The sequence below is a fragment of the Haliotis cracherodii genome, unplaced genomic scaffold (genome assembly GCF_022045235.1).
Source record: "Haliotis cracherodii isolate W230 unplaced genomic scaffold, xgHalCrac1.p SCAF_1, whole genome shotgun sequence".
NCBI lineage: Eukaryota > Metazoa > Mollusca > Gastropoda > Lepetellida > Haliotidae > Haliotis > Haliotis cracherodii.
Window position 1 is genome coordinate 86,930,943 of NW_027266264.1, and position 25,125 is coordinate 86,956,067.

General features: G+C 44.0%; 1 protein-coding gene across 1 annotated transcript; it reads right to left on the reverse strand.

The window, feature by feature from the left end:
* Positions 1-21,213: 21,213 nt before the first annotated feature.
* Positions 21,214-22,864, reverse strand: LOC139458245 (apical junction molecule ajm-1-like). Its single transcript, XM_071239616.1, has 4 exons — positions 22,715-22,864; positions 22,148-22,674; positions 21,862-22,025; positions 21,214-21,776 (listed from the first exon to the last, which is right to left on the reverse strand). The coding sequence occupies exons 1-4, from the start codon at positions 22,862-22,864 to the stop codon at positions 21,214-21,216; spliced, it is 1,404 nt and encodes a 467-aa protein (XP_071095717.1).
* Positions 22,865-25,125: the final 2,261 nt, after the last annotated feature.

The following is a 25,125-nucleotide window of genomic DNA, read 5'->3' on the forward strand; positions in this document are numbered from 1 at the left end:
ATTCAGACTGGTCTTTCAGAAAAGGAAGCAATATTATAAATAAAGAAATGCTAACATTTGCATGTGCCATATTGATTATATTGATTTTACGAAACCCATATCAAAATTAGCTCGGGAAATAAACAAATCTGAGTCTCTTTTCCTAAAATCAGTATGACACAGTCGACCGTGGTGTAATCTCTATTGCATGCAAACCATTCAGGCCATTCTTTTCCCGTGTTCGTGCTTCATTCATTAATCTAACATGCATTGAAGCACTCAATTACAAAACATGCAGGCGTTTGCTGCATGCATATTTGTTTCATTGAACGTACGGCAGCTTTAAGGACACAGGCCTCGCAGGTGGGCTGTTCATGACAACTTTATAAAAGCGACAAAGCTGATTTTATTTGTTTAGGTACGCTATTACTTAGATTGGATTGTATGAATTAGATATGAATCCAAACTTGTTGACGTGATTAATATTGTAAAGGAACCTTTAGTCCAACAGCAAACACGTATGGCAGCTTTAAGGACAACAGCGACCACTTCCCATCAAGCGACAGCACTTACACAGTATGGCCTTCGCAGCTAATGCCTCAGTCAGATGTGGTTGAAGAAGTGACCGTTAGCTGATACGTCTTAATGACAAATGAGAATGGAGGATTCTTTAAAGTGTTGCAATATGAAGAGAGGCTCAACCTCGAGGTTAATGGGTTATTTGCATTCATATATACAAATTGCAATTTAAGCAAATAGTGCATGAAATCTTAAAATTCCATCGTAGGAATTATTTGTTGTAGTTGGGGTGTAATTGATGAACATATCCCTTTGATGCGTGTGCAGCTATTTTACGAACCAAAATAACTGCAGCTTGATTACATTAATCGCAAAACCATGTTGAAAGGAAATGCGTTGTGTCCAGCGTTAAGCGCGTATGAGGAAAACGCTGGAGATTGGGGTTTCCATGTGGTCAGTCAAGCACGTAGCGTCTCACTCATCGACAAGTCTGCTTAAGAGAGAACTTACTACCGTGTAATAAACTGCAGAATATAAAAAGGAGACAATGAGAATTTAAAGAGTGATTTTTGACGCGATAGTCGATTTCCTAAACATGGTACTCCCTTTAACCAACAACACACTGTCGATTATGACCGAAGCTCAAAGCATACACATATATCTGTCTCTTGCATGTTGGTGCCCTGTACTCTGCCCAGGTAAAAAGTGCATGGCTGTTTTAGGAACGTAGCAACTATCGCATTCATCAGGCTGCATTAATCAACGCGAGACGGCGACAGCACCATTGCTGATTTGCTGAGTTCATCTCGCCTGGAGCTTTGTGGAGATTTATCAGTCGCTTCATACAACTGTAAGCGTCCATCACGTGATTTCCCCCTCGCGAATGGATGATCTGCAGAATACTGGAAACTAGGTACACATAGTCGCAGCGTTAGGATCGCTGTATGTAAGAGTGCAGTTATTCCTGTCATATTGTGTCTGCTAAAAACAGTATAGTCAGGTAACAACTGATGTATTGGTACCTATCTGTTATGTCTGAGCTATTTTGTGACTATTTGTACTGGATATTGGCTGAACAGTACAGCGGCACACTGGGATTGACATCAACATTACATCAATATGTATGTAAGACTAACACACAACTCCCCACACTCGTTCGCTAGTTATCTGAGAATGCGGAGGAGGAATGTGTGCTAGGAATAGCTTAAAGCCGCAATGAGCAATGTTCCAGCTATATGGGGCGGTCGTATAGCCTAGTGGTTAAAGCTATCGCTCGTCACGCCGAAGACCCGGGTTCGATTCCCGACATGGGTACAATGTGTGAAGCCCATTTCAGGTGTCCACCGCCGTGATATTGCTGGAATGTTACTAAAAGCGACGTAAAACCATACTCACTTACTCACTCCAGCTATATGACGACTGTCTGTAAACAATCAAGTCTGGGCCAGACAACCCAGTGATTGATATTATAACAATGAGCGACAACGGTTACTTTGACAACGAATCAAGTAGGTCATCGACCCTGACATAGAAAGAGAGAGAAGGAGAGAGAGAATACTGTCTGTGGAGGCTGCTTGAGAGAAATACAGAGATGTCATTTAAGGTCTCTGACACAAGGGGACACGGGTGGTCCAGTCGTCTAAAGCGCCGCAATTCGCTGTGGAGAAGCCTATGATTCGAATCCCGGTTCGCCCCGATTATGTTTCAAGGTTTGCCAGCACCATACCCTTGCTCTTGGGTTTCACCGAAGTGGTAAACGTCTGAGACCTGCATCAATTCGGGCTTTCCTCCCACATGATGCTGACACGCCGCGATATAACTGGAAAACTGTTACAATCGGCTTAAACCCAACTCACTCACTCATTCTCTGACGCAATATAGAGCGGTCGCTATGATTACAATATTACAATGTAAGGAGGGCATCAGCGATTGACATATGCAGCAAGAGTACGTCCTATATCAATATTATATTTAATAATATAAGCACCTTCCAAGGTAGGGTTGTTTATGATTGGTGGTTTCAGTTTCTGTTTCATGTCAATACCAGGTTGAATGTGATCTATTTTCATTGTGCTCTTTTCATTTGATGGAGGCTTATTGTGATGTTGATGTTGTGTTTAATGCCGTATTTATTGTTCTACTGATTCCACTGTTTGGTTTTGTCAGGAAGTGTGGGTAGACACAAACAAAGGCAGCGCTACTTTCTGCCGCCGTGCAGCGGGTCAGCGTGAAGCAGCTCTCAATCAACAAATACACCCATGCCTCATGCTGACATCGAGGGTGTGGAATATCAACACTTGGTCCCATCCGTCACATACACACCCTGGTCTGCTGCTATCACGGCGCATGGTTTATCACGGAACAAGTCATTCTATTAACATTTGAATATACTGCTGGGAGGAAGAAAGGCATCTGTATAATCTTTTGTTTGTTTGTTTGTTGTTCAACGCCGCGCAAAGCAATATTCCAGCTCTATGACGGCGGTCTGTAAATAATCGAGTCTGGAACAGTCAATCCAGTGATTGACATCATGAACATCAATCCACTGACTAGGGCACTGATTTAAGACTACAATTATTTTTTTCTGAAAGTATTGGCAGCATGTATTTCAGGACATCCAGCGTCTACAACGAACACTTTCTTTGGGTCTGTAAAACTCGAAGTAAAATTGTTTTGTCACGTGTTTTCTGGAACAGAATATTATTTTCATACCCCGCCTACTCGATCTGGTTTGGTAATTCGTACGCAAGCGAAACACAGCCATATTGTATTTGACAATATATTGTTTACGCCAGATATTGTCATTTTATCATCATCGGGGACATTCTTACTGTTGTAACAGTTCTGTTGACGCTGTAAAAAACAATGTGATTCTGTTGCAAAAGGGATGTAGCTGTTGCAATATTACATATGTGTTGCAATAAGGATACATATGTTGCAAGAGGGATATATATGTTACAATAGGGAGATATCTGTTTCAATATTAGATATGTTGCATTAGGGATATATATATGTTGCAAGAGGCATGTAGCTGTTTCAACATTAGATATATACTGCAATAGGGAGATATCTGTTGCAAAAGGGATATAAATGTTACAATAGGGAGATATCTGTTTCAATATTACATATATACTGCAATAGGGAGATATCTATTGCAAGAGGGATATATATGTGTTGCTTTAGGGAAATAGAATGTAAACGAATGTAAAAGTAAAAAATAATTATATTACGTCTATAGAAGCTATAGATAGTGCAAAGCGACAGCGGTGTTATTTCTTCCATATTATTGAGAGTAGTTCACTTAAGTGTCCTGGTCAATATTACCACATGTACAACATCTGTCGGATATGTTACCTTGGTGAAGTGGATGGCTGTGTTGGAAATATGAAATTAAGAACAGCTCAGTTGTGTGGGTTGGTGTTGACAGTAAGTTTGTGAGTTCGTGAGTCAGCATGGTTTTACGCCGCTTTCCGCTACATTCCAGCAATATCACAGCGGGGAACACACATATTGTAACCATGTTGGGAACCGAACCCCGGTCTTCCGCGAGACGAGCGAACGCTTTAACCACTAGGCTACCCAACCGCCCGTTGAAAGTAAGCATAAATTGGAACTGTATATGTGCTGGTATTACTTACCTCAGTGATATGTGTTGGTATTGTAAGTATGAACTCACAAGTAACTCAATGGTATGTGTTGCATTAAGTGTAAGTACTTATCTAGAAGGCATACTTTGGTTTTGACTGTTAATACTTACCTCATGGGGATGTTTGGTATTTATCTAGCGAATTTAGAAATGTAATAGGAAAGGCAAGCGTCAGAACACTGCTATACACAAAGTGTAGTCGGAATACATGTCTTTATTAGTGTAGGTCCTTAAGATGTGATCAATATTCGCAGGAAACAACGAAGTCAGTGGCTAATGACTCATTTGGAAAAGCTTGGTGCATCCCCACGTTGCTGTAGAACCAGAATGCTATTTCCTGTTACATGTGTTCTTTCATTATCGCGTCTATGTTGTCATTCCTGACGGGCATGTTTAACACCTTACAGTCGTAAAGGAATCATTTCGCCAGTAAGACGAAATTCTTCACTGATTCAGAATCCATACACTGAATAACAAGGAAACACCTCGGTACAAACACACAGATTCCTGTTAATTGGATTTGAAAACAATAACTGAACGCGATACGGTCTGGAGGATGCTTAAACAAATAAGGAAAGCTGGATGACTGCAAACTTCTTTATTTTGAGAGGTATTGTCTGAAAAATGATTTACTGTTGGGTGCAGTTATGCTTTCTCGGTTAAACGCAGTACAATTTTGTGCATGCAGTTCTGCTTTCGCTGTGAAACATATTGTACTATATTGCCTTCCATGTAAAACACATTACGGTATGATTCATACACGTTTGCTGTCACTGTTAAAGGTGTGCTATATTGTCTTCTCTGTCAATTAGACAACGTTTGGTTCAGGGGTGCCTCCACTTTACATACTGTACTGTTTGGAGCAGTGGTGCCTCCACTTTACATACTGTACTGTTGGGAGTAGTCGTGCCTCCACTTTACATACTGTACTGTTGGGAGTAGTGGTGCCTCCCCTTTACATACTGTACTGTTGGGAGTAGTGGTGCCTCCACTTTACATACTGTACTGTTGGGAGTAGTGGTGCCTCCCCTTTACATACTGTACTGTTGGGAGTAGTGGTGCCTCCACTTTACATACTGTACTGTTGGGAGTAGTGGTGCCTCCACTTTACATACTGTACTGTTGGGAGTAGTGGTGCCTCCACTTTACATACTGTACTGTTGGGAGTAGTGGTGCCTCCACTTTACATACTGTACTGTTGGGAGTAGTGCTGCCTCCACTTTACATACTGTACTTTTGGGAGCAGTGGTGCCTCCACTTTACATACTGTATTGTTGCGAGTAGTGGTGCCTCCACTTTACATACTGTACTATTGGGAGTAGTCGTGCCTCCACTTTACATACTGTACTGTTGGGAGTAGTGGTGCCTCCACTTTACATACTGTACTGTTGCGAGTAGTGGTGCCTCCACGTTACATACTGTACTGTTGGGAGTAGTGGTGCCTCCACCCACAGTTAAAAACTGTACTGTTTTGTGTGGTCGTGCCTCCACTGTTAAATACTGTACTGTTGGGAGTAGTGGTGCCTCCATTGTTAAACACTGTACTGTTTGGAGTAGTACTGCCTCCACTGTAAAATAATGTACTGTTGGGAGTAGTGGTGCCTCGACTGTTAAATACTGTACTGTTTGGAGCAGCGGTACCCCCACTGTTAAATACCACACTATTGGGAGAAGTGGTGCCTCAACGGTTAAATACTGAACTGTTGGGAGCAGTGGTGCCTCCACTGTTAAATACAGTACTGTTTGGAGTAGTAGTGCCTCCGTTGTTAAATATTGTACTGTTTGGAGCAGTGGTGCCTTCACTGTTAAATACTGTACTGTTTGGAGTAGTGGTGTCTCCCCTGTTAAATTCTGTACTGTCGGGAGTAGTGGTGTCTCCCCTGTTAAATACTGTATTATTGGGAGTAGTGGTGCCTCCATTGTTAAATATTGTACTGTTTGGAGCAGTGGTGCCTCCACTGTTAAATACTGTACTGTTTGGAGTAGTGGTGTCTCCCCTGTCAAATACTGTACTGTCGGGAGTAGTGGTGCCTCAACGGTTAAATACTGAACTGTTGGGAGCAGTGGTGCCTCCACTGTTAAATACTGTACTGTTTGGAGTAGCAGTGCCTCCATTGTTAAATACCGCACTTTTGGGAGTAGTAGTGCCTCCACTGTTAAATACCGAACTATTGGGAGTAGTGGTGCCTCAGCGGTTAAACACTGAAATGTTGGGAGCAATGGGGCCTCCACTGTTAATACTGTACTGTTGGGAGTAGTCTTGCCTCCTCTGTTAAATACCGCACTATTTGGAGTAGTGTTGCCTCCACTGTTAAATACTGTACTATTTGGAGTAGTAGTGCCTCCACTGAAAAATACTGTACTGTTGGGAGTAGTAGTGCCTCCATTGTTAAATACCGTACTATTGGGAGTAGTGGTGCCTCAGAGGTTAGATACCGAACAGTTGGAAGCAGTGGTGCCTCCACTGTTAAATACTGTACTGTTCGGAGTAGCAGTGCCTCCACTGTTAAATACTGTACTGTTTGGAGTAGTCTTGCCTCCTCTGTTAAATACCGCACTTTTGGGAGTAGTGGTGCCTCCACTTTCAAAAACTGTACTCTTGGGAGTAGTGGTGCCTTCACTGTTAAATACTGTACTGTTTGGAGAAGTGGTGCCTCCACTGTTAAATACTGTACTGTTGGGAGTAGTAGTGCCTCCACTATTAAATACCGCACTAGTGAGAGTAGTGGTGCCTCAGCGGTTAAATACTGAACTGTTGGGAGCAGTGGTGCCTCCACTGTTAAATACTGTACTATTTGGAGTAGTAGTGCCTCCACTGTTAAATACCGCAGTATTGGGAGTAGTGGTGCATGCACTATTCAATACTGTACTGTTGGGAACAGTGGTGCCTCCACTGTTAAATACCGCACTGTTTGGAGTAGTCTTGCCTCCTCTGTGAAATAATGTACTGTTTGGAGTAGTCTTGCCTCCTCTGTTACGTACTGTACTGTTCGGAGTAATGGTGCCTCCACTGTTAAATACTCAACTGTTGGGAGCAGTGGTGCCTCCACTGTTAAATACTGTACTATTTGGAGTAGTAGTGCCTCCACTGTTAAAAACTGTACTATTGGGAGTAGTGGTGTATCCACTGTTAAATACAGTACTGTTGGGAGAAGTGGTGCCTCCACTGTTAACTACTGTACTGTTTGGAGTAGTGGTGTCTCCCCTGTTAAATACTGTACTGTCGGGAGTAGTGGTGCCTCGACTGTTAAATACCGCACTATTGGGAGTAGTGGTGCCTCCACTATTAAATACTGTACTGTTTGGTGTAGTGATGTCTCCACTGTCAAATGCTGTACTGTCGGGAGTAGTGGTGCCTCCACTGTTAAAAACCGCACTATTGGGAGTAGTGGTGCCTCAACGGTTAAATACTGAACTGTTGGGAGGAGTGGTGCCTCCACTGTTAAATACTGTACTGTTTGGAGTAGTAGTGCCTCCATTGTTAAATACCGCACTATTGGGATTAGTAGTGCTTCCACTATTACATACCGCACTATTGGGAGTAGTGGTGCCTCAGCGGTAAAATACTGAACTGTTGGGAGCAGTGGTGCCTCCAATGTTAAATACTGTACTGTTTGGAGTAGTAGTGCCTCCACTGTTAAATACTATACTGTTTGGAGTAGTCTTGCCTCCTCTGTTAAATACCGCACTATTGGGAGTAGTGGTGCCTCCACTGTTAAATACTGCACTGTTTGGAGTAATAGTGCCTCCACTGTTAAATACTGTACTGTGGGGAGTAGTAGTGCCTCCACTATTAAATACCGCACTATTGGGAGTAGTGGTGCCTCCACTGTTAAATATTGTACTGTTTGGAGTAGTGGTGCCTCCACTGTTTAATACTGTACTGTTGGGAGTAGTGGTGCCTCCTCTGTTAAATATTGTACTGTTTGGAAAAGTAGTGCCTCCACTGTTAAATACTGTACTGTTTGGAGTAATAGTGCTTCCACTATTAAATACCGCACTATTGGGAGTAGTGGCGCCTCAACGGTTAAATACTCAACTGTTGGAAGCAATAGTGCCTCCATTGTTAAATATTGTACTGTTTGGAGTAGTAGTGCCTCCACTGTTAAATACCGCAGTATTGGGAGTAGTGGTGCATCCACTGTTAAATACTGTACTGTTGGGAGCAGTGGTGCCCCCACTGTTAAATATTATACTGTTTGGAGTAGTGGTGCCTCCACTGTTAAATACTGAACTGTTGGGAGTAGTGGTGCCTCCATTGTTAAATATTGTATTGTTTGGAGTAGTAGTGCCTCCACTGTTAAATACTGTACTGTTTGGAGTAATAGTGCTTCCACTATTAAATACCGCACTATTGGGATTAGTAGTGCTTCCACTATTACATACCGCACTATTGGGAGTAGTGGTGCCTCAGCGGTTAAATACTGAACTGTTTGGAAAAGTAGTGCCTCCACTGTTAAAAACCGCACTCTTTGGAGTAATGATGCCTCCACTGTTAAATACTGTACTATTTGGAGTAGTAGTGCCTCCACTGTTAAATACAGCACTATTGGGAGCAGTGGTTCCTCCACTGTTAAATACTGAACTGTTGGGAGTAGTGGTGCCTCCATTGTTAAATATTGTATTGTTAGGAGCAGTAGTGCCACTTTACTTTACAGATTGTTTGCACTGTTGATCCTCTGATACCTACTGCACTGGTGCAGGTTTGCCTTTACTGATACATATTCTTCACTGGTTCGTTGATTTGTCGTTTTATCGCTTTGTACTTCGATCCTGGGGTGTGAAAAATGTCTGTTGCTCAGGGACTAGTTGGTCATTGATTATTCTCTGTGTATCAGTTCATCGCAGAAATCATCCTCAAAGCAAACTATTAATCATTCTTATGAATAAAAAATATAACATAAAATTGTTGATTACGCTAAATTACAACATTTATCAAACACAATCTATTCAATCCAATTCTTCAACTCCTTGTATGAAGGACGTTCGGTTGTCCCTTATCACTGTCGGTTGCTGTAACCCACAGGAGATAGTCCGACAGACAGCTGTATTTTGTATATGTGGCCATGAGGTCAATAGTAACATGACATGTTGTTGCAGGATCTGCATTGAGGTACACATTTGAGTTTTATTCATATTCAATATATCATCTTCCATTAAAATATCTTATTAACAAAACTGCAAGTCTGAGAAGAGTGTGGCTATTTTTGTTGTTCATTAACTGTACAAAGTATCTTTGCGTTGGATACGGATAATAATAGTTAGGCAGGCATTTGATTCTTAGATCTTCATATTCTGGACATTTTAATTCCACATGGTATTCATCTGCTAGGTAATATCAGCTAACCAGCTTTGGCTATACATATCTTTACATCGTTGTTTAAACATTTTTAAGCACATGATTTCCAACATCCATAGCAGATTGATACTATAGACAAATGTTACAAAATGATTAATTTAAGATATAATTACTTTCAGCATATTCAAAAATACTGAAGCTATGATACACAGAAGAAACAAATCTTTAACAAATTCTCAGATGCAACGAGAGACATGCTCATTTATAAACAAATCATTGCATTGGAAGATTACAGCTGGGGGAAATGCATAGATAACAAAGGTTACATGCTTGATTTTTATGTGTAAGTCTTCTTAATATCCATAAAGAGCGTCTTTTACCGACCTACAAGCAATTTACTTGCAATGAATACCACATGTTAACAAATAATCGACAAAACATTTGCAAAATTCGGTTTGAAAATGACCTCAAACAAAACCATTACACATGTGGCCAAGCCCCAACACCTGTGTAGTAATTGTGACGAGTCCTGTCCGCGAAAATTCGTCTTCCATCTTCAATAATTAGCAGATTACCATTTCATTCCTGGATGCTATCTCACAGGAATAGCCGCGAAAATATTTTCATTCCTGCAACGATGTCAATAGAAGTCAGATATCTTTTAGATTAGTAAGGTGATGTTCCGGTGCAGCTATCGAACAAACTGGCTCGAGGGCTATGAAAAGCAGAACTCGACCAGACCACGCTTCTCAACATCAACAACAGGGCCTCCACTACCGCTGGAGTTTTTAGCAATCCGATCATACGAATTTATTCCTCTACATATCCTATTCTGTTTTCATATTCTCATTTTTCAAAGAGCGTTGTGGCTGTATGAGCTCTGTTTAAAAATCTGGAAGCCGTTAGACATGCTTTGAAACGCGTGATTTCGCTAATCAAATCAGTTTCAAGCGCTGAAATAAGGTTATCAATAAACAAGCGTGTTGCAGGTACGATAAAGTGGTCTCTCCTCTTACAGGCAGCTGGAACAAGCTACGTGATGTAAATTTAATAATGCAAATAAGCTTTGAAATATGACATGAGTTATATCATTGCCTGTGTGATAATGAAAATAACTTCATCTTTGTTATAGCGTAACTGACGTGCTTGAAAGGATTGGTGTCCGATTATTTAATATTCCAGATGAGCCTGGGACGTTTGTTAGAAACAAAATATTCATTCATCCCCTTACAGTTTGGGTCAGTTTAACCCCTGAATGAATTATAATAGACTGGGGATTTACTACACTGCATAACTGATGATGCTTAATCGCATACAGCATCCATTTTGAACAACCGGTCCACGATTTAATCGCCTTTTAAATCAAGCATGGGTGCTTGAAACAACTTCCCTGATCAAGTCTTTGAATGGCTTTTAGAAGTAATACACATAAGGAAGAGAATTTAGTGATGTCAACTTCCTTATTGTGTTCCTCATAATAAAGTTGACATCCATAAATTCTCATCCTTATTTCCCTGATGTTCCAGAGGCCTCGACCCACGTAGAAATCTGCACTGCACTATCCGTCTAATTGAGTACAGTAGAGGGTATGGTTCATAGCGTCTTGTCCGTTTCAGCACCCTCAGACGCTCCCCACTTCATTTCCCGAAGATTGGAGTAGGTGAGAGTGGGATGTGTACACAGTGAGGGGGAAGTCATGCTTGCTGGCAGCAGGAATCATGCCCCTCGGACCTCTGTCATCATTACTGCAGATATTGGCCATATGCTCCATTGGAGTCGGACTGGTCAACTAGAGACAGCCACCATCGAGCTGGTCAAGCGGATACAGCCACCGTCTGGACATCACACTTTTGACCTGAGATATTGAACCTAGGTGATCATGAGAATCCGAGCCAGGGAAATAAGACATTAATTGATTGTTGGAAAGGAAAACCATGTCAGTATATCCTTGATTGAGTGTTCCGGTCGCTTCTGAAGTCTCTTGCATACTTCAAGCAATGAAGAAACAGGGTCAGTAGACCGGCATGAAAGAAAGTCAATTTCGGTTGAAAAGAGCGTCCATGTTTCCTTATGCGTTTTGATTTACTACATGAAGATTGAAGCAATACTATAAACCTTAAAATGCAAATTACTTGGCAAGCTTTCAAAGCAATAAACCTTAGGACACGTCTCCGCATGCTTCACAGTTCCCATGTATTGATTCAGAATGAAAACATGGCAGGCATGCGACGGACGATCAGGGCATGGTAGAAACAATCTCAACTCTTGACATTCCACGTTTCCTGCGTGGTATCGTATTGGAAAGAGGAATGATCAAATGTAGCTGTGCCCCTCGTACTGCTGCGACCGCTGATGATGCACGAAAACGTTACTGAAACGCATTTTTAAAAAGCAATCTGTATGTTATCTTGTTTGGTTCTCTATGACAACTGGGTAACATGGAATTACTTCTTTCAGGAATACTGAAGACTACAGCTACACTAGTACTGCTATAACCCTACTGACTAGCAATGTGGGGGTAGGCGGTGGGGTGGCAGTGTGGAGATGTGTGGAGTGTGCAGTTATTTTCACAAATTCTCACGAAGCACTATATTTTGCAATCGTTTGCAAAGCGGCCCACAGCAAAAACACATATACAACAAGCGTTCCACATACAGCTTGAGGGAAGTACTGCCATCTATAAGACAAAGTAGAGACAGTTCACGGATAACAACTTCTTTATTTACTGTATAGGCGAGTTTCGGCATAGATTTTGTTTGTTTATTTGTTGTTTAACGCCGCACTCAGCAGTATTCCAGCTATATGACTGCGGTCTGTTATTACAGTCAGGGCCACGCAATTGGGATACGATGACATGCATCAACCAAGTCAGCGAGAGTGACCACCCGATCCATAGTCGCCTTTTACGGCAAGCATGGGTTGCCGAAGACCTATTCTACCCCGGATCTTTTGGCATACTAGTAGATCCTTATAAGGTTGTTATGCAGCCTTGCTTGACAACGCTAAAAGGATCTATGCCGAAATGTCGCCTTTGAGTAAATTATGAAGTTGCTATCTATCAATTGTCTCTACTTTGTTATGCGTCAACTTCTAAGTAGTGTCAATCACACATTCACGAATCTTCTTTTGTTCAGTTTTCAAAACTAATTCGATAACTTTGCAAAATAGTTTCCAAAGCGTGGTCTGCAATGGGAGTCGCCATTTTGAAACTAGATCGTGGAAGCTGCTGTCTGATTGACTTATGTCGGCTTCATCTTAGGCATTTCATTGTTCGGACAAAATTCGTTTTGACGTCACCGTCGTGACCTTTAAGATCCTCGCCAAAATTAAATCACTCGGGACAGATAATCCGCCATTGTCTACTTCGTTCTTCACGTCGACAGCTTCAGTACAATAATCTTGGAAGTTCTTCTCGTGGAAGTCTTTATATCTCGGCGGCGATCTGTAAATAATCGATTCTGGACCAGACAATCCAGTGAGTGACATGATGAGCATCGATCCATGCAACTGGGATACGATCACATACATCAATCAATTCAGCAAGCCTGACCTACCAATCCCGTTAGTCGCCCCTTGGGAAAAACAGTGTCGCCTTTTACGGCATGCTAGGGTTGCTGAAGACCTATTCTAAACCGATATTCATGGGTCTAGCAGGTTCTGAGTTTGCGGTGTGATGTACACGCGGCATGTTTCTATTAAACTATAAACGTTTACGGAACGAAATAAAGTACACCCTCATTAATATGGACTTCTTATAAAATAATAATTTAATGACCAATCACAGCCACCCTGTAAGACAAGATATTAAGTTGTTCATGCCGAGTAGTGTTTTTCTTGCGAAAAATGTTCCTCGCATAACATGGTAAATTGATAACCGACAATCACGAACCTTTGTTCCTCGATAACCAACAATCACGAACCTTGGATCCTCGATAACCGACAATCCCGCACCAACGGGACTGAAGACCGACACCTTGCCTACGTGAGTGTGTTTTATTATGCCGATCCAGCGTTCCGACACACTTCTATCTCAATCGTTGAATATCATGTGGCGTTGAAATGACCGCTGTCCGAACTAATGACCACACAAAATGAACCCCTGAGCTGAGTTATTTACGGGCCAGCAGGTGCACGGCCTAGCGCGGGGAGTTGTTGACTTCTCATCTCATTACCTGTAGATTAATGTCTGTTTCGGGACATGGATTGGCAGGAGTAAATATAGCTTGTTTTGTTGATCTGCTGTGATGGCGATAAGCGTCCACACGGACTTCTGACAGTCAGTTAATGAATGTTGACCCTCGTTGAGTATTGCTGACATGTGGTCAATTGCCTGATTAGTCACTCTGCCGGTTGGATTAACTGGGGGTAATTGTTGTTTGTCGTTGTCGGTATATGATGTAAGAATAATACTTTCATGTATATACTTCGTGTTGTAAAATTATCATTCACAGATGTGGTACCGACATCGCATACTCCATATATTCATTCCATGCCTGGATATCAACAAGGCACAATACCACATGGGCCGAGCGCAGTGATCAGCTGGCGAGGTCTGTGATCAAAGGGAGATCACTGCGACAGGCCTCATCGTCTCCCCAACTGTCGCTGGCATTACGAAGCCTTGACTTCATACCGCCAGGACATAGTGCGATCGAATCCGCTCGGGTCCCACGTGCAATGTTCCTCCAAGGAGAGTACCTACATGCCACAAACTCCCATCAAAGCATAACTACCCGCCTGAGTCCGTCCTGCGTCTGGAAGGTGGCGTGTGTCGCGTCTGCTCGATATCTGAAAGGGTTATCGCTTGTACTCAAAGATCCGTTCATCGCCATTACTCAGACTCTTAACGTTAATGCGTTTCTACACGTTATGTTCCATTACTCCCTCTCTAGAGCGTTCATAAGAAACTCAAAGGATGTATGAAAAGTTGCCCGAATCATTTAGATAAATAAACAGCTCCTGAACTGGTTTAAAATGACAAGAGTATCTATACATGCCGTGTCTATCTCAACCCCGCGATATAGTAGATACCCAACATTACCGGGGATGCGGTCACAACCTGCTGCTGCTGACACAACCTATCTTATATATAGGATATTATGGAACTGCTTTCGTGCTTAATTATGCCTTAAAGAAGGAGCCCAGTCCGTTAGCAGTTCTGAAATAGATAGGAGAATGCGCGTTAATGACATTCGCTCTTGACAAAAGATAACGCAGGAACGGAGCTACTCGCATCATGATGTATGGGGATGCAGAAAGCAGTTATACAATCTGGTTGTAATAAAGCAGCTTCTTAGAAAGAGGGAATCGTGATGAGATCATGCAATCAGTTTCTCCATCAACAAAAATAACCAGCCCTTACTGCCTTCTCAAATCTTCCGATGATTTTTTTCAAACATCTTATAATGAAAATAAACCCCTATGAAATGTTAACAGTTATTCAATCTGATGTTCTGCTTCGGTTATCAGACCCTCTGTAACGTTAGTAGCCAAATATAGCAACAGGAATGTTTTCAAATGTCAGCTCTAAATGGGTATAATAACAGACATTTCAGTAAAGAGTTGAAAGTAATATCGATTCAGATAAAGTTAAATTTAAAGATTAATGCACCGAGATGAAATTGATATAGTTATTGATATAATTATTGATATTATTATTAGAGACATGTATTCACCGTTAGTCAGCTAGAGCTCTCCAGTCTGATGCATATGTTGCATGTACAATGTGCGTGTCTTAAGCGTTGTTATGCTGGATACGAAAATAGTAGTGAAGTGAGGTGAAATGGGGTTTAACGCGTCCAAGATTATTGCACTTAAATAGCGACGTGCATGCACGTGTGTGTGGCTGCTTGTTCTTGTCCGGACTGATGCCGATTTTATAGTGCTAGCCCACTGAGACATCATAGCGCAGTTTAACATGAATACCACACCCAGACACAGTTTGTACTGATTCCGAGTCGATCAGTCTGTGTTTTAGTCTCTTAATGCAGAGCGTCAGGCAGGGTATCAACAAGTACCATATTTTTGTATGAGGCAGCCGGGAATCGAACCTCTCCGGGTGGATGCTCTACCATTTGAAGGATAGTGGAGTGATGAGGGAAACAGCAGCATCAGCGGGACCTCCACAGAGGAGAGTGCAGGCAACAATCTAGTCTTGTAAAGTCTCCAAGGCAATAATTATTGTTTCAATTATAATTTCTAGATTATGTAAATAATTAGATCACGTTGCCCCTGTAAGTGGCCGGTGTAGATGTACTGTCGACATATCGAGACTTGTCTGTTAGGAGGATAGCATTACTACACATCCATAGACCTTTCTTTCAGTACAGCCTTGGAGCAAGGCTAGGGGCAATCATGCAATTAACATTCATTTCTACACCATTATACACACACATGCAATTCACAGAATGCTCACAAAACATGTAGTTAATGCATCTGACGAACAAAGCATGGAGAGAGAGTTCATAATCAGTTTACAATTCATAGATATATTTACGTATTTATATGTTCTACTGGTTTGGTAATACACAACAGGTTGACAGGGCATATCAGGTTTGGGTGAGACAGAAAATGACATTGGCCACATGTGTGTGACACACAACTGACAAAGGCTATATGCATGTAAATCACACATCAGTATTGTGACACATTAACATTGGTTTGATGAGATCATGTTGCATCAAAGTGTTTCTCCTCCATGTTATTTAAATAAACGAAGCTTGCCATGAGTCTACATTATACGTATAATTTTTGTGCAAATCACTGTGGTCACTGGCTGAATTGTTATTACAACATCAATGTTGATGAATCAGTTTCGTGTAACCACTTGATAACCCATCACATTAACATTCGTTGTTACCGTAAATCGTACAATCCCTACTCCGTGAGTATTTCTTTGATCAAACTCCATTTAGACTTAATCTAGAATATTTGACTTATAGACTAGCGTAATAATAATTAACAGCGTGCAGGGAACAATGAAGATGTGACTAACTGTACAGTTTATCAACAAGTTAAATGTCATTTCATTGTCGAGGTTTTCAGTGGCGAGATGACCTTGGCAAGATCAGACTTCCGGTGACCGTCTCAGATAGAACTAGTTGTCCTCAGCGCCAGTTCGCGGTAAGCCAGGCACAGGTGTATTCACTATTAGGTGAGGTGAAATGGGGTTTAACGTCGCATCCACGATTATTGCACTTATATAGCGACGTGCATGCACGTGTGTGTGTGTGGCTGCTCGTACTAGTCCGGACAGATGACGATTTATAGTGCTAGCTCACTGAGATACCATGCCGCAGTTTAACATGAATACCCCACTCAGACACAGTATACTGACTCCGAGCCGCTAGTCCTTGTTTTAGTCTCTTTATGCCGGGCACCACACAGGGTACCAACAGGTACCATCTATTAACGTCTTTTGGTATGACGCGGCCGGGGATCGAACCCCGGACCTCCTGCTCTACCACTAGACCAAGGAGGCGGTCTATTCCCTATGAAGTGCCAATGTAGACAAGGAAGGTACACACAAGCACAAATACATGAATTACTTATACTGTCAGAGTACAGTTTATATAAATTAACTTTTATGAGTAAAACAAAATCATTGTCTATAATGATAGTTTCGAAAAACAGGTTTGCCCTAACTATGTTTCTCGGTTTCACACAAAAGTGGAAAAAGTTAAGACCTGCATAACTTCGGGGTTTCCACCCATATAGAGCTGACATAACTGGAAATCAACCTTACGCAGTATAGTCATCTTTCTGGAAGCTGGGATGACACATTGATGTTACATGCAAGCACTCGATATGCTCGCCTGTGTAGCTATGCGCGACGCAGTCATCATATTGCAGTTACCAGATGTCAACATACTTCGGACTCAATGATACCTGAACACGGATAAACACATGACTTGGAATGACGCATGTATATTTACAGACATGCTTCAGTGTTCCGGCTAAATCATGGCAGCCTATAAATAATCAAGTCTGCACGAGCCAAACCGTGAATAGGGTGTGATAGCCTGGTGCGCACCCTAGGTTCTTCATCTTCAGCATCATTGAATAGCAACAACATAGGACACGTGCCTTCACACACATAACATCAAGGTGAACGCCAGGTGTTGCAGAGTGACAGTATGGTTTCAAGAATAGAATACCCTGTAATGTAATACACACACATGCATATACATACACACACATACACACACATACACCAATACACACAAATACACATACATACAAACACAGACATACACACCCATACACACAAATACATATACATACAAACACAGACATACACACCCATACACACAAATACACAAGAGTCGAGTGTGAAACCAACAAACAACCAACAAGTGGTACACAATCAACAAATGTATTACAAAATTCCCTAAGTTTACAAATCAGCACAAATTACTGCACAGCAATTATAATGGCAGTAAACAATAGATGTATAGTACAATATTCAATGGCAATAAATAATATGATGGCATTGGTCAGTATCAAACACAGTGGTGATAACAAAAGTCTGTACACGCGCCCAGCGGCGACTGTGGTCAAGCTTCCAAGATGGGCTAGGGATGATGAGCGATCCTCACATGAAAGCTGTTTCCAAAGCGGTGAAAATGTGTGTGAGTGAGACCAAATGTGCGAGATGGGCGAAAACACGCTCTCCCCTTATATACAGACTAACTCGCCACCAGAACAGCACATAATATGTCATACCCGTCCACAGTATACCGGAAGTTTACACACCACGCCATTATCTAAATTTAGTAACTTCCTGACGACTAATCACTGCCCAAACAAAATGCAATGATCGTCTACCAACTCTCAATTGAAACAATTCAACACAGTTACAATCAGTAAAAATACACTACCATATAACAATACACGCACGCAGGCAAGCACGCAGGCAGGCAGGCACGCAGGCACGCAGGCAGGCAGGCAGGCAGGCAGGCAGGCAGGCACGCACGCACGCACGCACGCACACACACATACATACATACATACATTAGTCAACACATACTTCCCCATCGAAAACGCCAGCCCGCGATGACTTCCGAGGACAGTGTTCGATTATGGTGCAGTTGTCGTGTTGATATTGGATTATGTCTTCTGTGCATGTTCATTTACCCATGCGCGGGTTGAGGCGTGAGATGTAATGGCGTGATAGATGGGGGAATTAGCGGGGGTAGACTCTCTATTGACCAAGGTCTTGTGGCTGACTCAAACTGTCAGCTCGGTAATGGGAGTCCGTTGAAGATGGCTCCACGCTCCGCCATGGCTGACGGTGACATGCAGCCACATGAAGTAAGTGATCCCAGTAATTTTCAATAAAAAAGTACAATTGACATGCTGGATGCTCTGAAAAAGTGTGTCCGTAGTAAATATTTGGCTTCGAAACAAACCTTTCATTCCCACACCCACGCTCACCCCGAATAATAAAGGGTCGGTCGCTATTCTATCATGTGTGAATAACACGGTATAGAAAGACCGGGATGCCACTGCAGGGTGATCGGTGTCCAGTCTGTGTCCAGTATGTGTCCTGTCTGTGTCCAGTCTGTGTCCAGTCTGTGTCCTGTCTGTGTACAACCTGACTCACATCTGAGTCCAGTCTGTGTGCTTAAATGTACAGTGAAACCCCATTAATCTAGCCTGAAGATTTCAAGTGCTATTTCCGAGTTAAAATGTTCCTTGATTTACGAGGCACGTACAGCTAACAAGTTGTCAACACCGTTTCACATGTAAAACGAACAGAAATCGAAGAATAATGGAATGGTTTAACTAGCAAAGGTCTGTCTGGAGAAAACGTTACGTGGTGTCAGTGGAATAGATTGCAGACAAGATTCCGTTTGTGTTATTGAAAAACTGTGAGGGGTCGAGAGACACCAAAGCACAAAGATCATTCATGATTAGCACTGGACAAAGAAGGAAGTTGAAGTGGCAACATGCAGCCAGGTCACCTGGAGATCTGAATAACAGGACTGTCAGCAGAGACGTAGATAGCGCTTGGGAGACACGAAGGGGAAAACATGGTTGTGTATGGCGTTGCGTCTGTATGTGATAAGCCGTTAAGATAGTGTTGATAACTGAGCTGAATGCTTTGTGTTGACGAGGTACGCGAGGCATTTAGCAGTGTTGGTCGGGAAAAGCTTAATGACGCTGTCAGTAGGATCGTGGAAAAAAACAAACCTTTACTTGGTACACTGTCTTGTTTGGCACAAACCAGGGTGAATATATCTCTTCTACACACTATCCACACTTGAACTATACGAAGGAATCCCCTTACCATCCATAATACAATCACTCATACAGACGGTCAAAAGAAGTTTACACATGAAATAGGATTTGACAAAAACATTACAAACGTTTTCAAAACGTTACTAAAACCTGTCACCAAAACACTGAAAATATAAGGTCCATAACACAGCTTTGATACCCGTATGAAATACATCACCATCGAATAACCATTTCTTGTTTGTTCAGTTTTACATCAGCCACCATCAAACATAGATGTATACTTTCTATTCATTTCACATGTTGACTGGACACAGATTGTACTTATACAAAAGAACTGATAGACATATATAGGATGTTTTCGTCTGTCTCGTGACGTGTTCATTGGTTTAAAGAGCAATTTTAAAAGCTTTGAATAACAGACTAGTTTCATTATCACTTTATTGGTATTGCATCTGTTTGTGTTAAAATCTTCTCTGGCAACACATTAAAGGTAAAAGGCCCACCTGCGTTATCATACGAAACATACTTTGTCTTGATTGGACAAACACGGGGCACCGAGACATCAGATGTGGTGCTTAATCAAATATCGGTACTGGACAATGAATGATCACACATCTAATCGGGAAACCAATGACACTGTTGGGTTATTAGCTTGGGTCTTCGTCTCGGTTTCCAAACGCCATTAAGATTATATCGCTGATACTTGTAACCTTTGAGTAAACACAGTATGCACAGCTAGGCCTTAGACTTTCCAACTTTGAAACAAGTAAAGGTTAAAGTGTGTTTTGAGTCTAACAACAAACTTTTCAATCATCATAAAATATTGCAGTGTTGAGACATATGTAATATCGTGCAACTACAACCGACTGGTATCTGTGTGATAGTCAGCGGGGCGACATGGAATTGATGGTACTGACATCTTCGGCAGGATACTTGGCAGGTTGGTTGCAGAAACTGACAGGACAAACACACACACGCACGCACGCACGCACGCACAGACGCACGCTGTGTTTTGTCTCTAACAACGCACACTCATTAACAAACCCACACAGTCAGACTGCAACAATTCAACAAGTGTCCCTACCGGATGAATAAATCAACTTACAGTGTATATATATTACATATATGATTCCTGCTTGGCGGGAAATGACAATCAAGTGATAGCGCGATTCCTACAGTAACAAACAGAGATTTATTTCGACATTTGGATGAGAATGGTTAGCCAATCATCTTCACATCTAGTTGACAAAACACAGACAAACTATGAGGCAGCAACAAAAAGCTGGCAATGGCCGGCAGATACATGATGCAGCGGCCAGTTACAGGATGGATTACATCACTGTCAGTGTTGGATGAAGGCTGGGCAGCGTCACCGAAAATCATTACAATGTGTTTCACTGTTCGTTCTAGGATGTTACACGAGCCATCCACGAACGTCCGGGTTTCTGCACCCGTGACCAATGGTCTTCCTGCCTCACCCACCACTCGGCCCGGCCATTCCCTTCTCTCTAGCTGCCCTTCTCTCTGGTCACTCCAACCGCTGTGTTGCAGCTCTCTCTCTGGCCGCTTCCTCTCTTAATTGTCCTTCTTTCCGGCCTCTCCCACCGCTCGTGCTGCCCCCTGTCTCTCTGGCCGCTTCCTCTCTTGATCGTCCTTGTCTCTCCGGCCTCTCCCAGCACTCGTGCTGCCTCCCGTCTCTCTGGCCGCTTCCTCTCTTGATCGTCTTTGTCTCTCCGGCCACTACCACCGCTCGTGCTGCCTCCCGTCTCCCTGTCCGCCTACTCTCTATATCTCCCTTTTCTCTCCGGCCACTCCCACCGCTCGTGCTGCCTTCCGTCTCTCTCGCCGCTTCCTCTCTTGATCGTCTTTGTCTCTCCGGCCTCTCCCAGCACTCGTGCTGGCTCCCGTCTCTCTGGTCGCTTCCTCTCTTGATCCCCCTTGTCTCTCTGGCCACTCTCACCACTCGTGCTGCCCCCTGTCTCCCTGGCCGCTTCTTCTCTTGATCTCCATTATCTCTCTTGCCACTCTCGCCACTCGTGGCCGCTTCTTCCGTCTCTCTGGCCGCTTCCTCTCTTGACCTCCCTTGTCTCTCTGGCCTCTCTCACCACTCGTGCTGGCTCCCGTCTCTCTGGCCGCTTCCTCTCTTGATCTGCCTTGTCTGTCTGGCCTCTCCCACCACTCGTGCTGCCTCCCGTCTCTCTGCCGCTTCCTTTCTTGATCGTCTTTGTCTCTCCGGCCTCTCCCAGCACTCGTGCTGGCTCCCGTCTCTCTGGCCGCTTCCTCTCTTGATCCCCCTTGTCTCTCTGGCCACTCTCACCACTCGTGCTGCCCCCTGTCTCCCTGGCCGCTTCTTCTCTTGATCTCCATTATCTCTCTTGCCACTCTCGCCACTCGTGGCCGCTTCTTCCGTCTCTCTGGCCGCTTCCTCTCTTGACCTCCCTTGTCTCTCTGGCCTCTCTCACCACTCGTGCTGGCTCCCGTCTCTCTGGCCGCTTCCTCTCTTGATCCCCCTTGTCTCTCTGGCCACTCTCACCACTCGTGCTGCCTCCCGTCTCTCTGCCGCTTCCTTTCTTGATCGTCCTTGTCTCTCCGGCCACTCCCACCACTCGTGCTGCCCCCTGTCTCCCTGGCCGCTTCTTCTCTTGATCTCCTTTATCTCTCTTGCCACTCTCGCCACTCGTGCTGGCCCCCGTCTCTCTGGCCGCTTTCTCTCTTGATCTCCCTTGTCTCTCTGGCCACTCTCACCACTCGTGCTGCCTCCCGTCTCCCTGGCCGCTTCCTCTCTTGATCTCCCTTGTCTCTCCGGCCTCTCCCACCACTCGTGCTGCCCCCTGTCTCTCTGGCCGCTTCCTCTCTTGATCGTCTTTGTCTCTCCGGCCTCTCCCAGCACTCGTGCTGCCTCCCGTCTCTCTGGCCGCTTCCTCTCTTGATCGTCCTTGTCTCTCCGGCCACTACCACCGCTCGTGCTGCCTCCCGTCTCCCTGTCCGCCTACTCTCTATATCTCCCTTTTCTCTCCGGCCACTCCCACCGCTCGTGCTGCCTTCCGTCTCTCTCGCCGCTTCCTCTCTTGATCTCCCTTGTCTCTCCGGCCACTCCCACCACTCGTGCTGCCCCTGTCTTTCCGGCCACTCCCCCCACTCGTGCTTTGCATGTCGCTTTTGGCACTTCCCACTCTCATGCTGCCTCAAGTCTCTCCGGCCACTCCCACCACTCGTGCTACCTCGTCTCTACTGGGCGGTTCGGTAGCCCGGTGGTTAAAGCGTTCGCTCGTCACCCCAAAGGCCCCGGTTCGATTCCCGAAATGGGTACAATGTGTGAAGCCCATTTATGGTGTTCCCTGCCGTGATATTGCTGGAATATTGCTAAAAGTGGATAAAACTATACTCACTCACTTCTACTGTTGGACTACCTCTCGGCAGATCAGACAATTAATGACCAATATTATGTTAACGACAATGCTATCCGTCATCCTCTCTCTCCCACCTCTCCCGTCACAAGTGCTCCACAAGGGTATCTCCCGTCACCCTGTCTCTACCACCTCTCCCGTCCCAAGTACTCCACAAGGGTATCTCTCGTCACCCTGTCTCTACCACCTCTCCCGTCCCAAGTACTACCCAAGGGAATCTCCCGTCACCCTGTCTCTACCACCTCTCCCGTCCCAAGTACTCCACAAGGGTATCTCCCGTCACCCTGTCTCTACCACCTCTCCCGTCCCAAGTACTCCACAAGGGTATCTCTCGTCACCCTGTCTCTACCACCTCTCCCGTCCCAAGTACTCCACAAGGGTATCTCCCGTCACCCTGTCTCTACCACCTCTCCCGTTCCAAGTACTCCATAAGGGTATCTCTCGTCACCCTGTCTCTACCACCTCTCCCGTTCCAAGTACTCCACAAGGGTATCTCCCGTCACCCTGTCTCTACCACCTCTCCCGTTCCAAGTACTCCACAAGGGTATCTCTCGTCACCCTGTCTCTACCACCTCTCCCGTTCCAAGTACTCCACAAGGGTATCTCTCGTCATCCCTGTCTCTCCCACCTCTCCTGTCTCATGTACTCCATAAGGGTATCTCCCGTCATCCTGTCTCTCCCACCTCTCCCGTCCCAAGTACTTCATAAGGGTATCTCTCGTCACCCTGTCTCTACCACCTCTCCCGTCCCAAGTACTCCACAAGGGTATCTCTCGTCACCCTGTCTCTACCACCTCTCCCGTCCCAAATACTCCACAAGGGTATCTCTCGTCATCCTATCTTTCCCACTTTTCCCGTCTCAGGTACTCGACAAGGGTATCTCCCGTCATCCTGTCCCTCCCACCTCTCCCGTCTCAAGTACTACACAAGGGTATCTCCCGTCCTCCTGTCTCTCCCACCTCTCCTGTCTCAAGTACTCCACAAGGGTATCTCCCGTCCTCCTGTCTCTCCTGTCTCAAGTACACCACAAGGGTATCTCCCGTCATCCTGTCTCTCCTGTCTCAAGTACTCCACAAGGGTATCACCCGTCATCCTGTCTCTCCTGTCTTATGTACCCCACAACTGTAGCACCCGTCATCCTGTGTCTCCTGTCTCAAGTACTCTACAAGGGTATCTCCCGTCCTCCTGTCTCTCCTGTCCCAAGTACTCCACAAGGGTATCTCCCGTCCTCCTGTCTCTCCTGTCTCAAGTACTCCACAAGGGTATCTCCCGTCCTTCTGTCTCTCCTGTCTCAAGTACACCACAAGGGTATCTCCCGTCCTCCTGTCTCTCCTGTTTCAAGTACTCCACAAGGGTATCTCCCGTCCTCTTGCCCCTGTTGCCTTCACCACACAGTTGGCGTTCCCTCCACATTCAATTGTAACGCCACGATACAACTCAAATAATGTTCAATGTAGCGTTAAACACAACCCACTTACTTTCCGACTTTCTGTTACCATGAGTAATTACTTACGATGATATACAAGCATTATTATAGCGTGAACTCTAAGAGTGTAAACGTGTGAACCACGACCCTTCAAGCAACGTCCTTCAAGTGACTAATTGATGCGATTTTAAGACACTCAAGAGTAATTACACTTACATTTGTTTTTGCCAGCTGCCAGATGAATTATGTAATTGGACAATTTTATGCCGACAGACTCCAAGACTGGCGAAGGCTGTAAAATAGACCCCAGTCAATTACATCTGTAAATCTGTTTCCTTTGATCACACACTTAGGTAGTGAGCTTGCCCCATCTGGAAATAAACACAATATAAAGCAAGCACCCTAAACGCAGTGGACTAAATGAGATCTATACAGTTCTTAAAGGCGTTTTCCAATATCAATGTTTGCTTGACCCTGAAAGTATTCGATTACGACTGCAATTCTCGGGCATGGCATTAAGGAAATCAGCGAACAGTTCGCTTGTACATCTTGGTCTCCAAGGGCAAAACATTAGGACTTAGCCAGGAGTGCACGTGCGAGATATTATA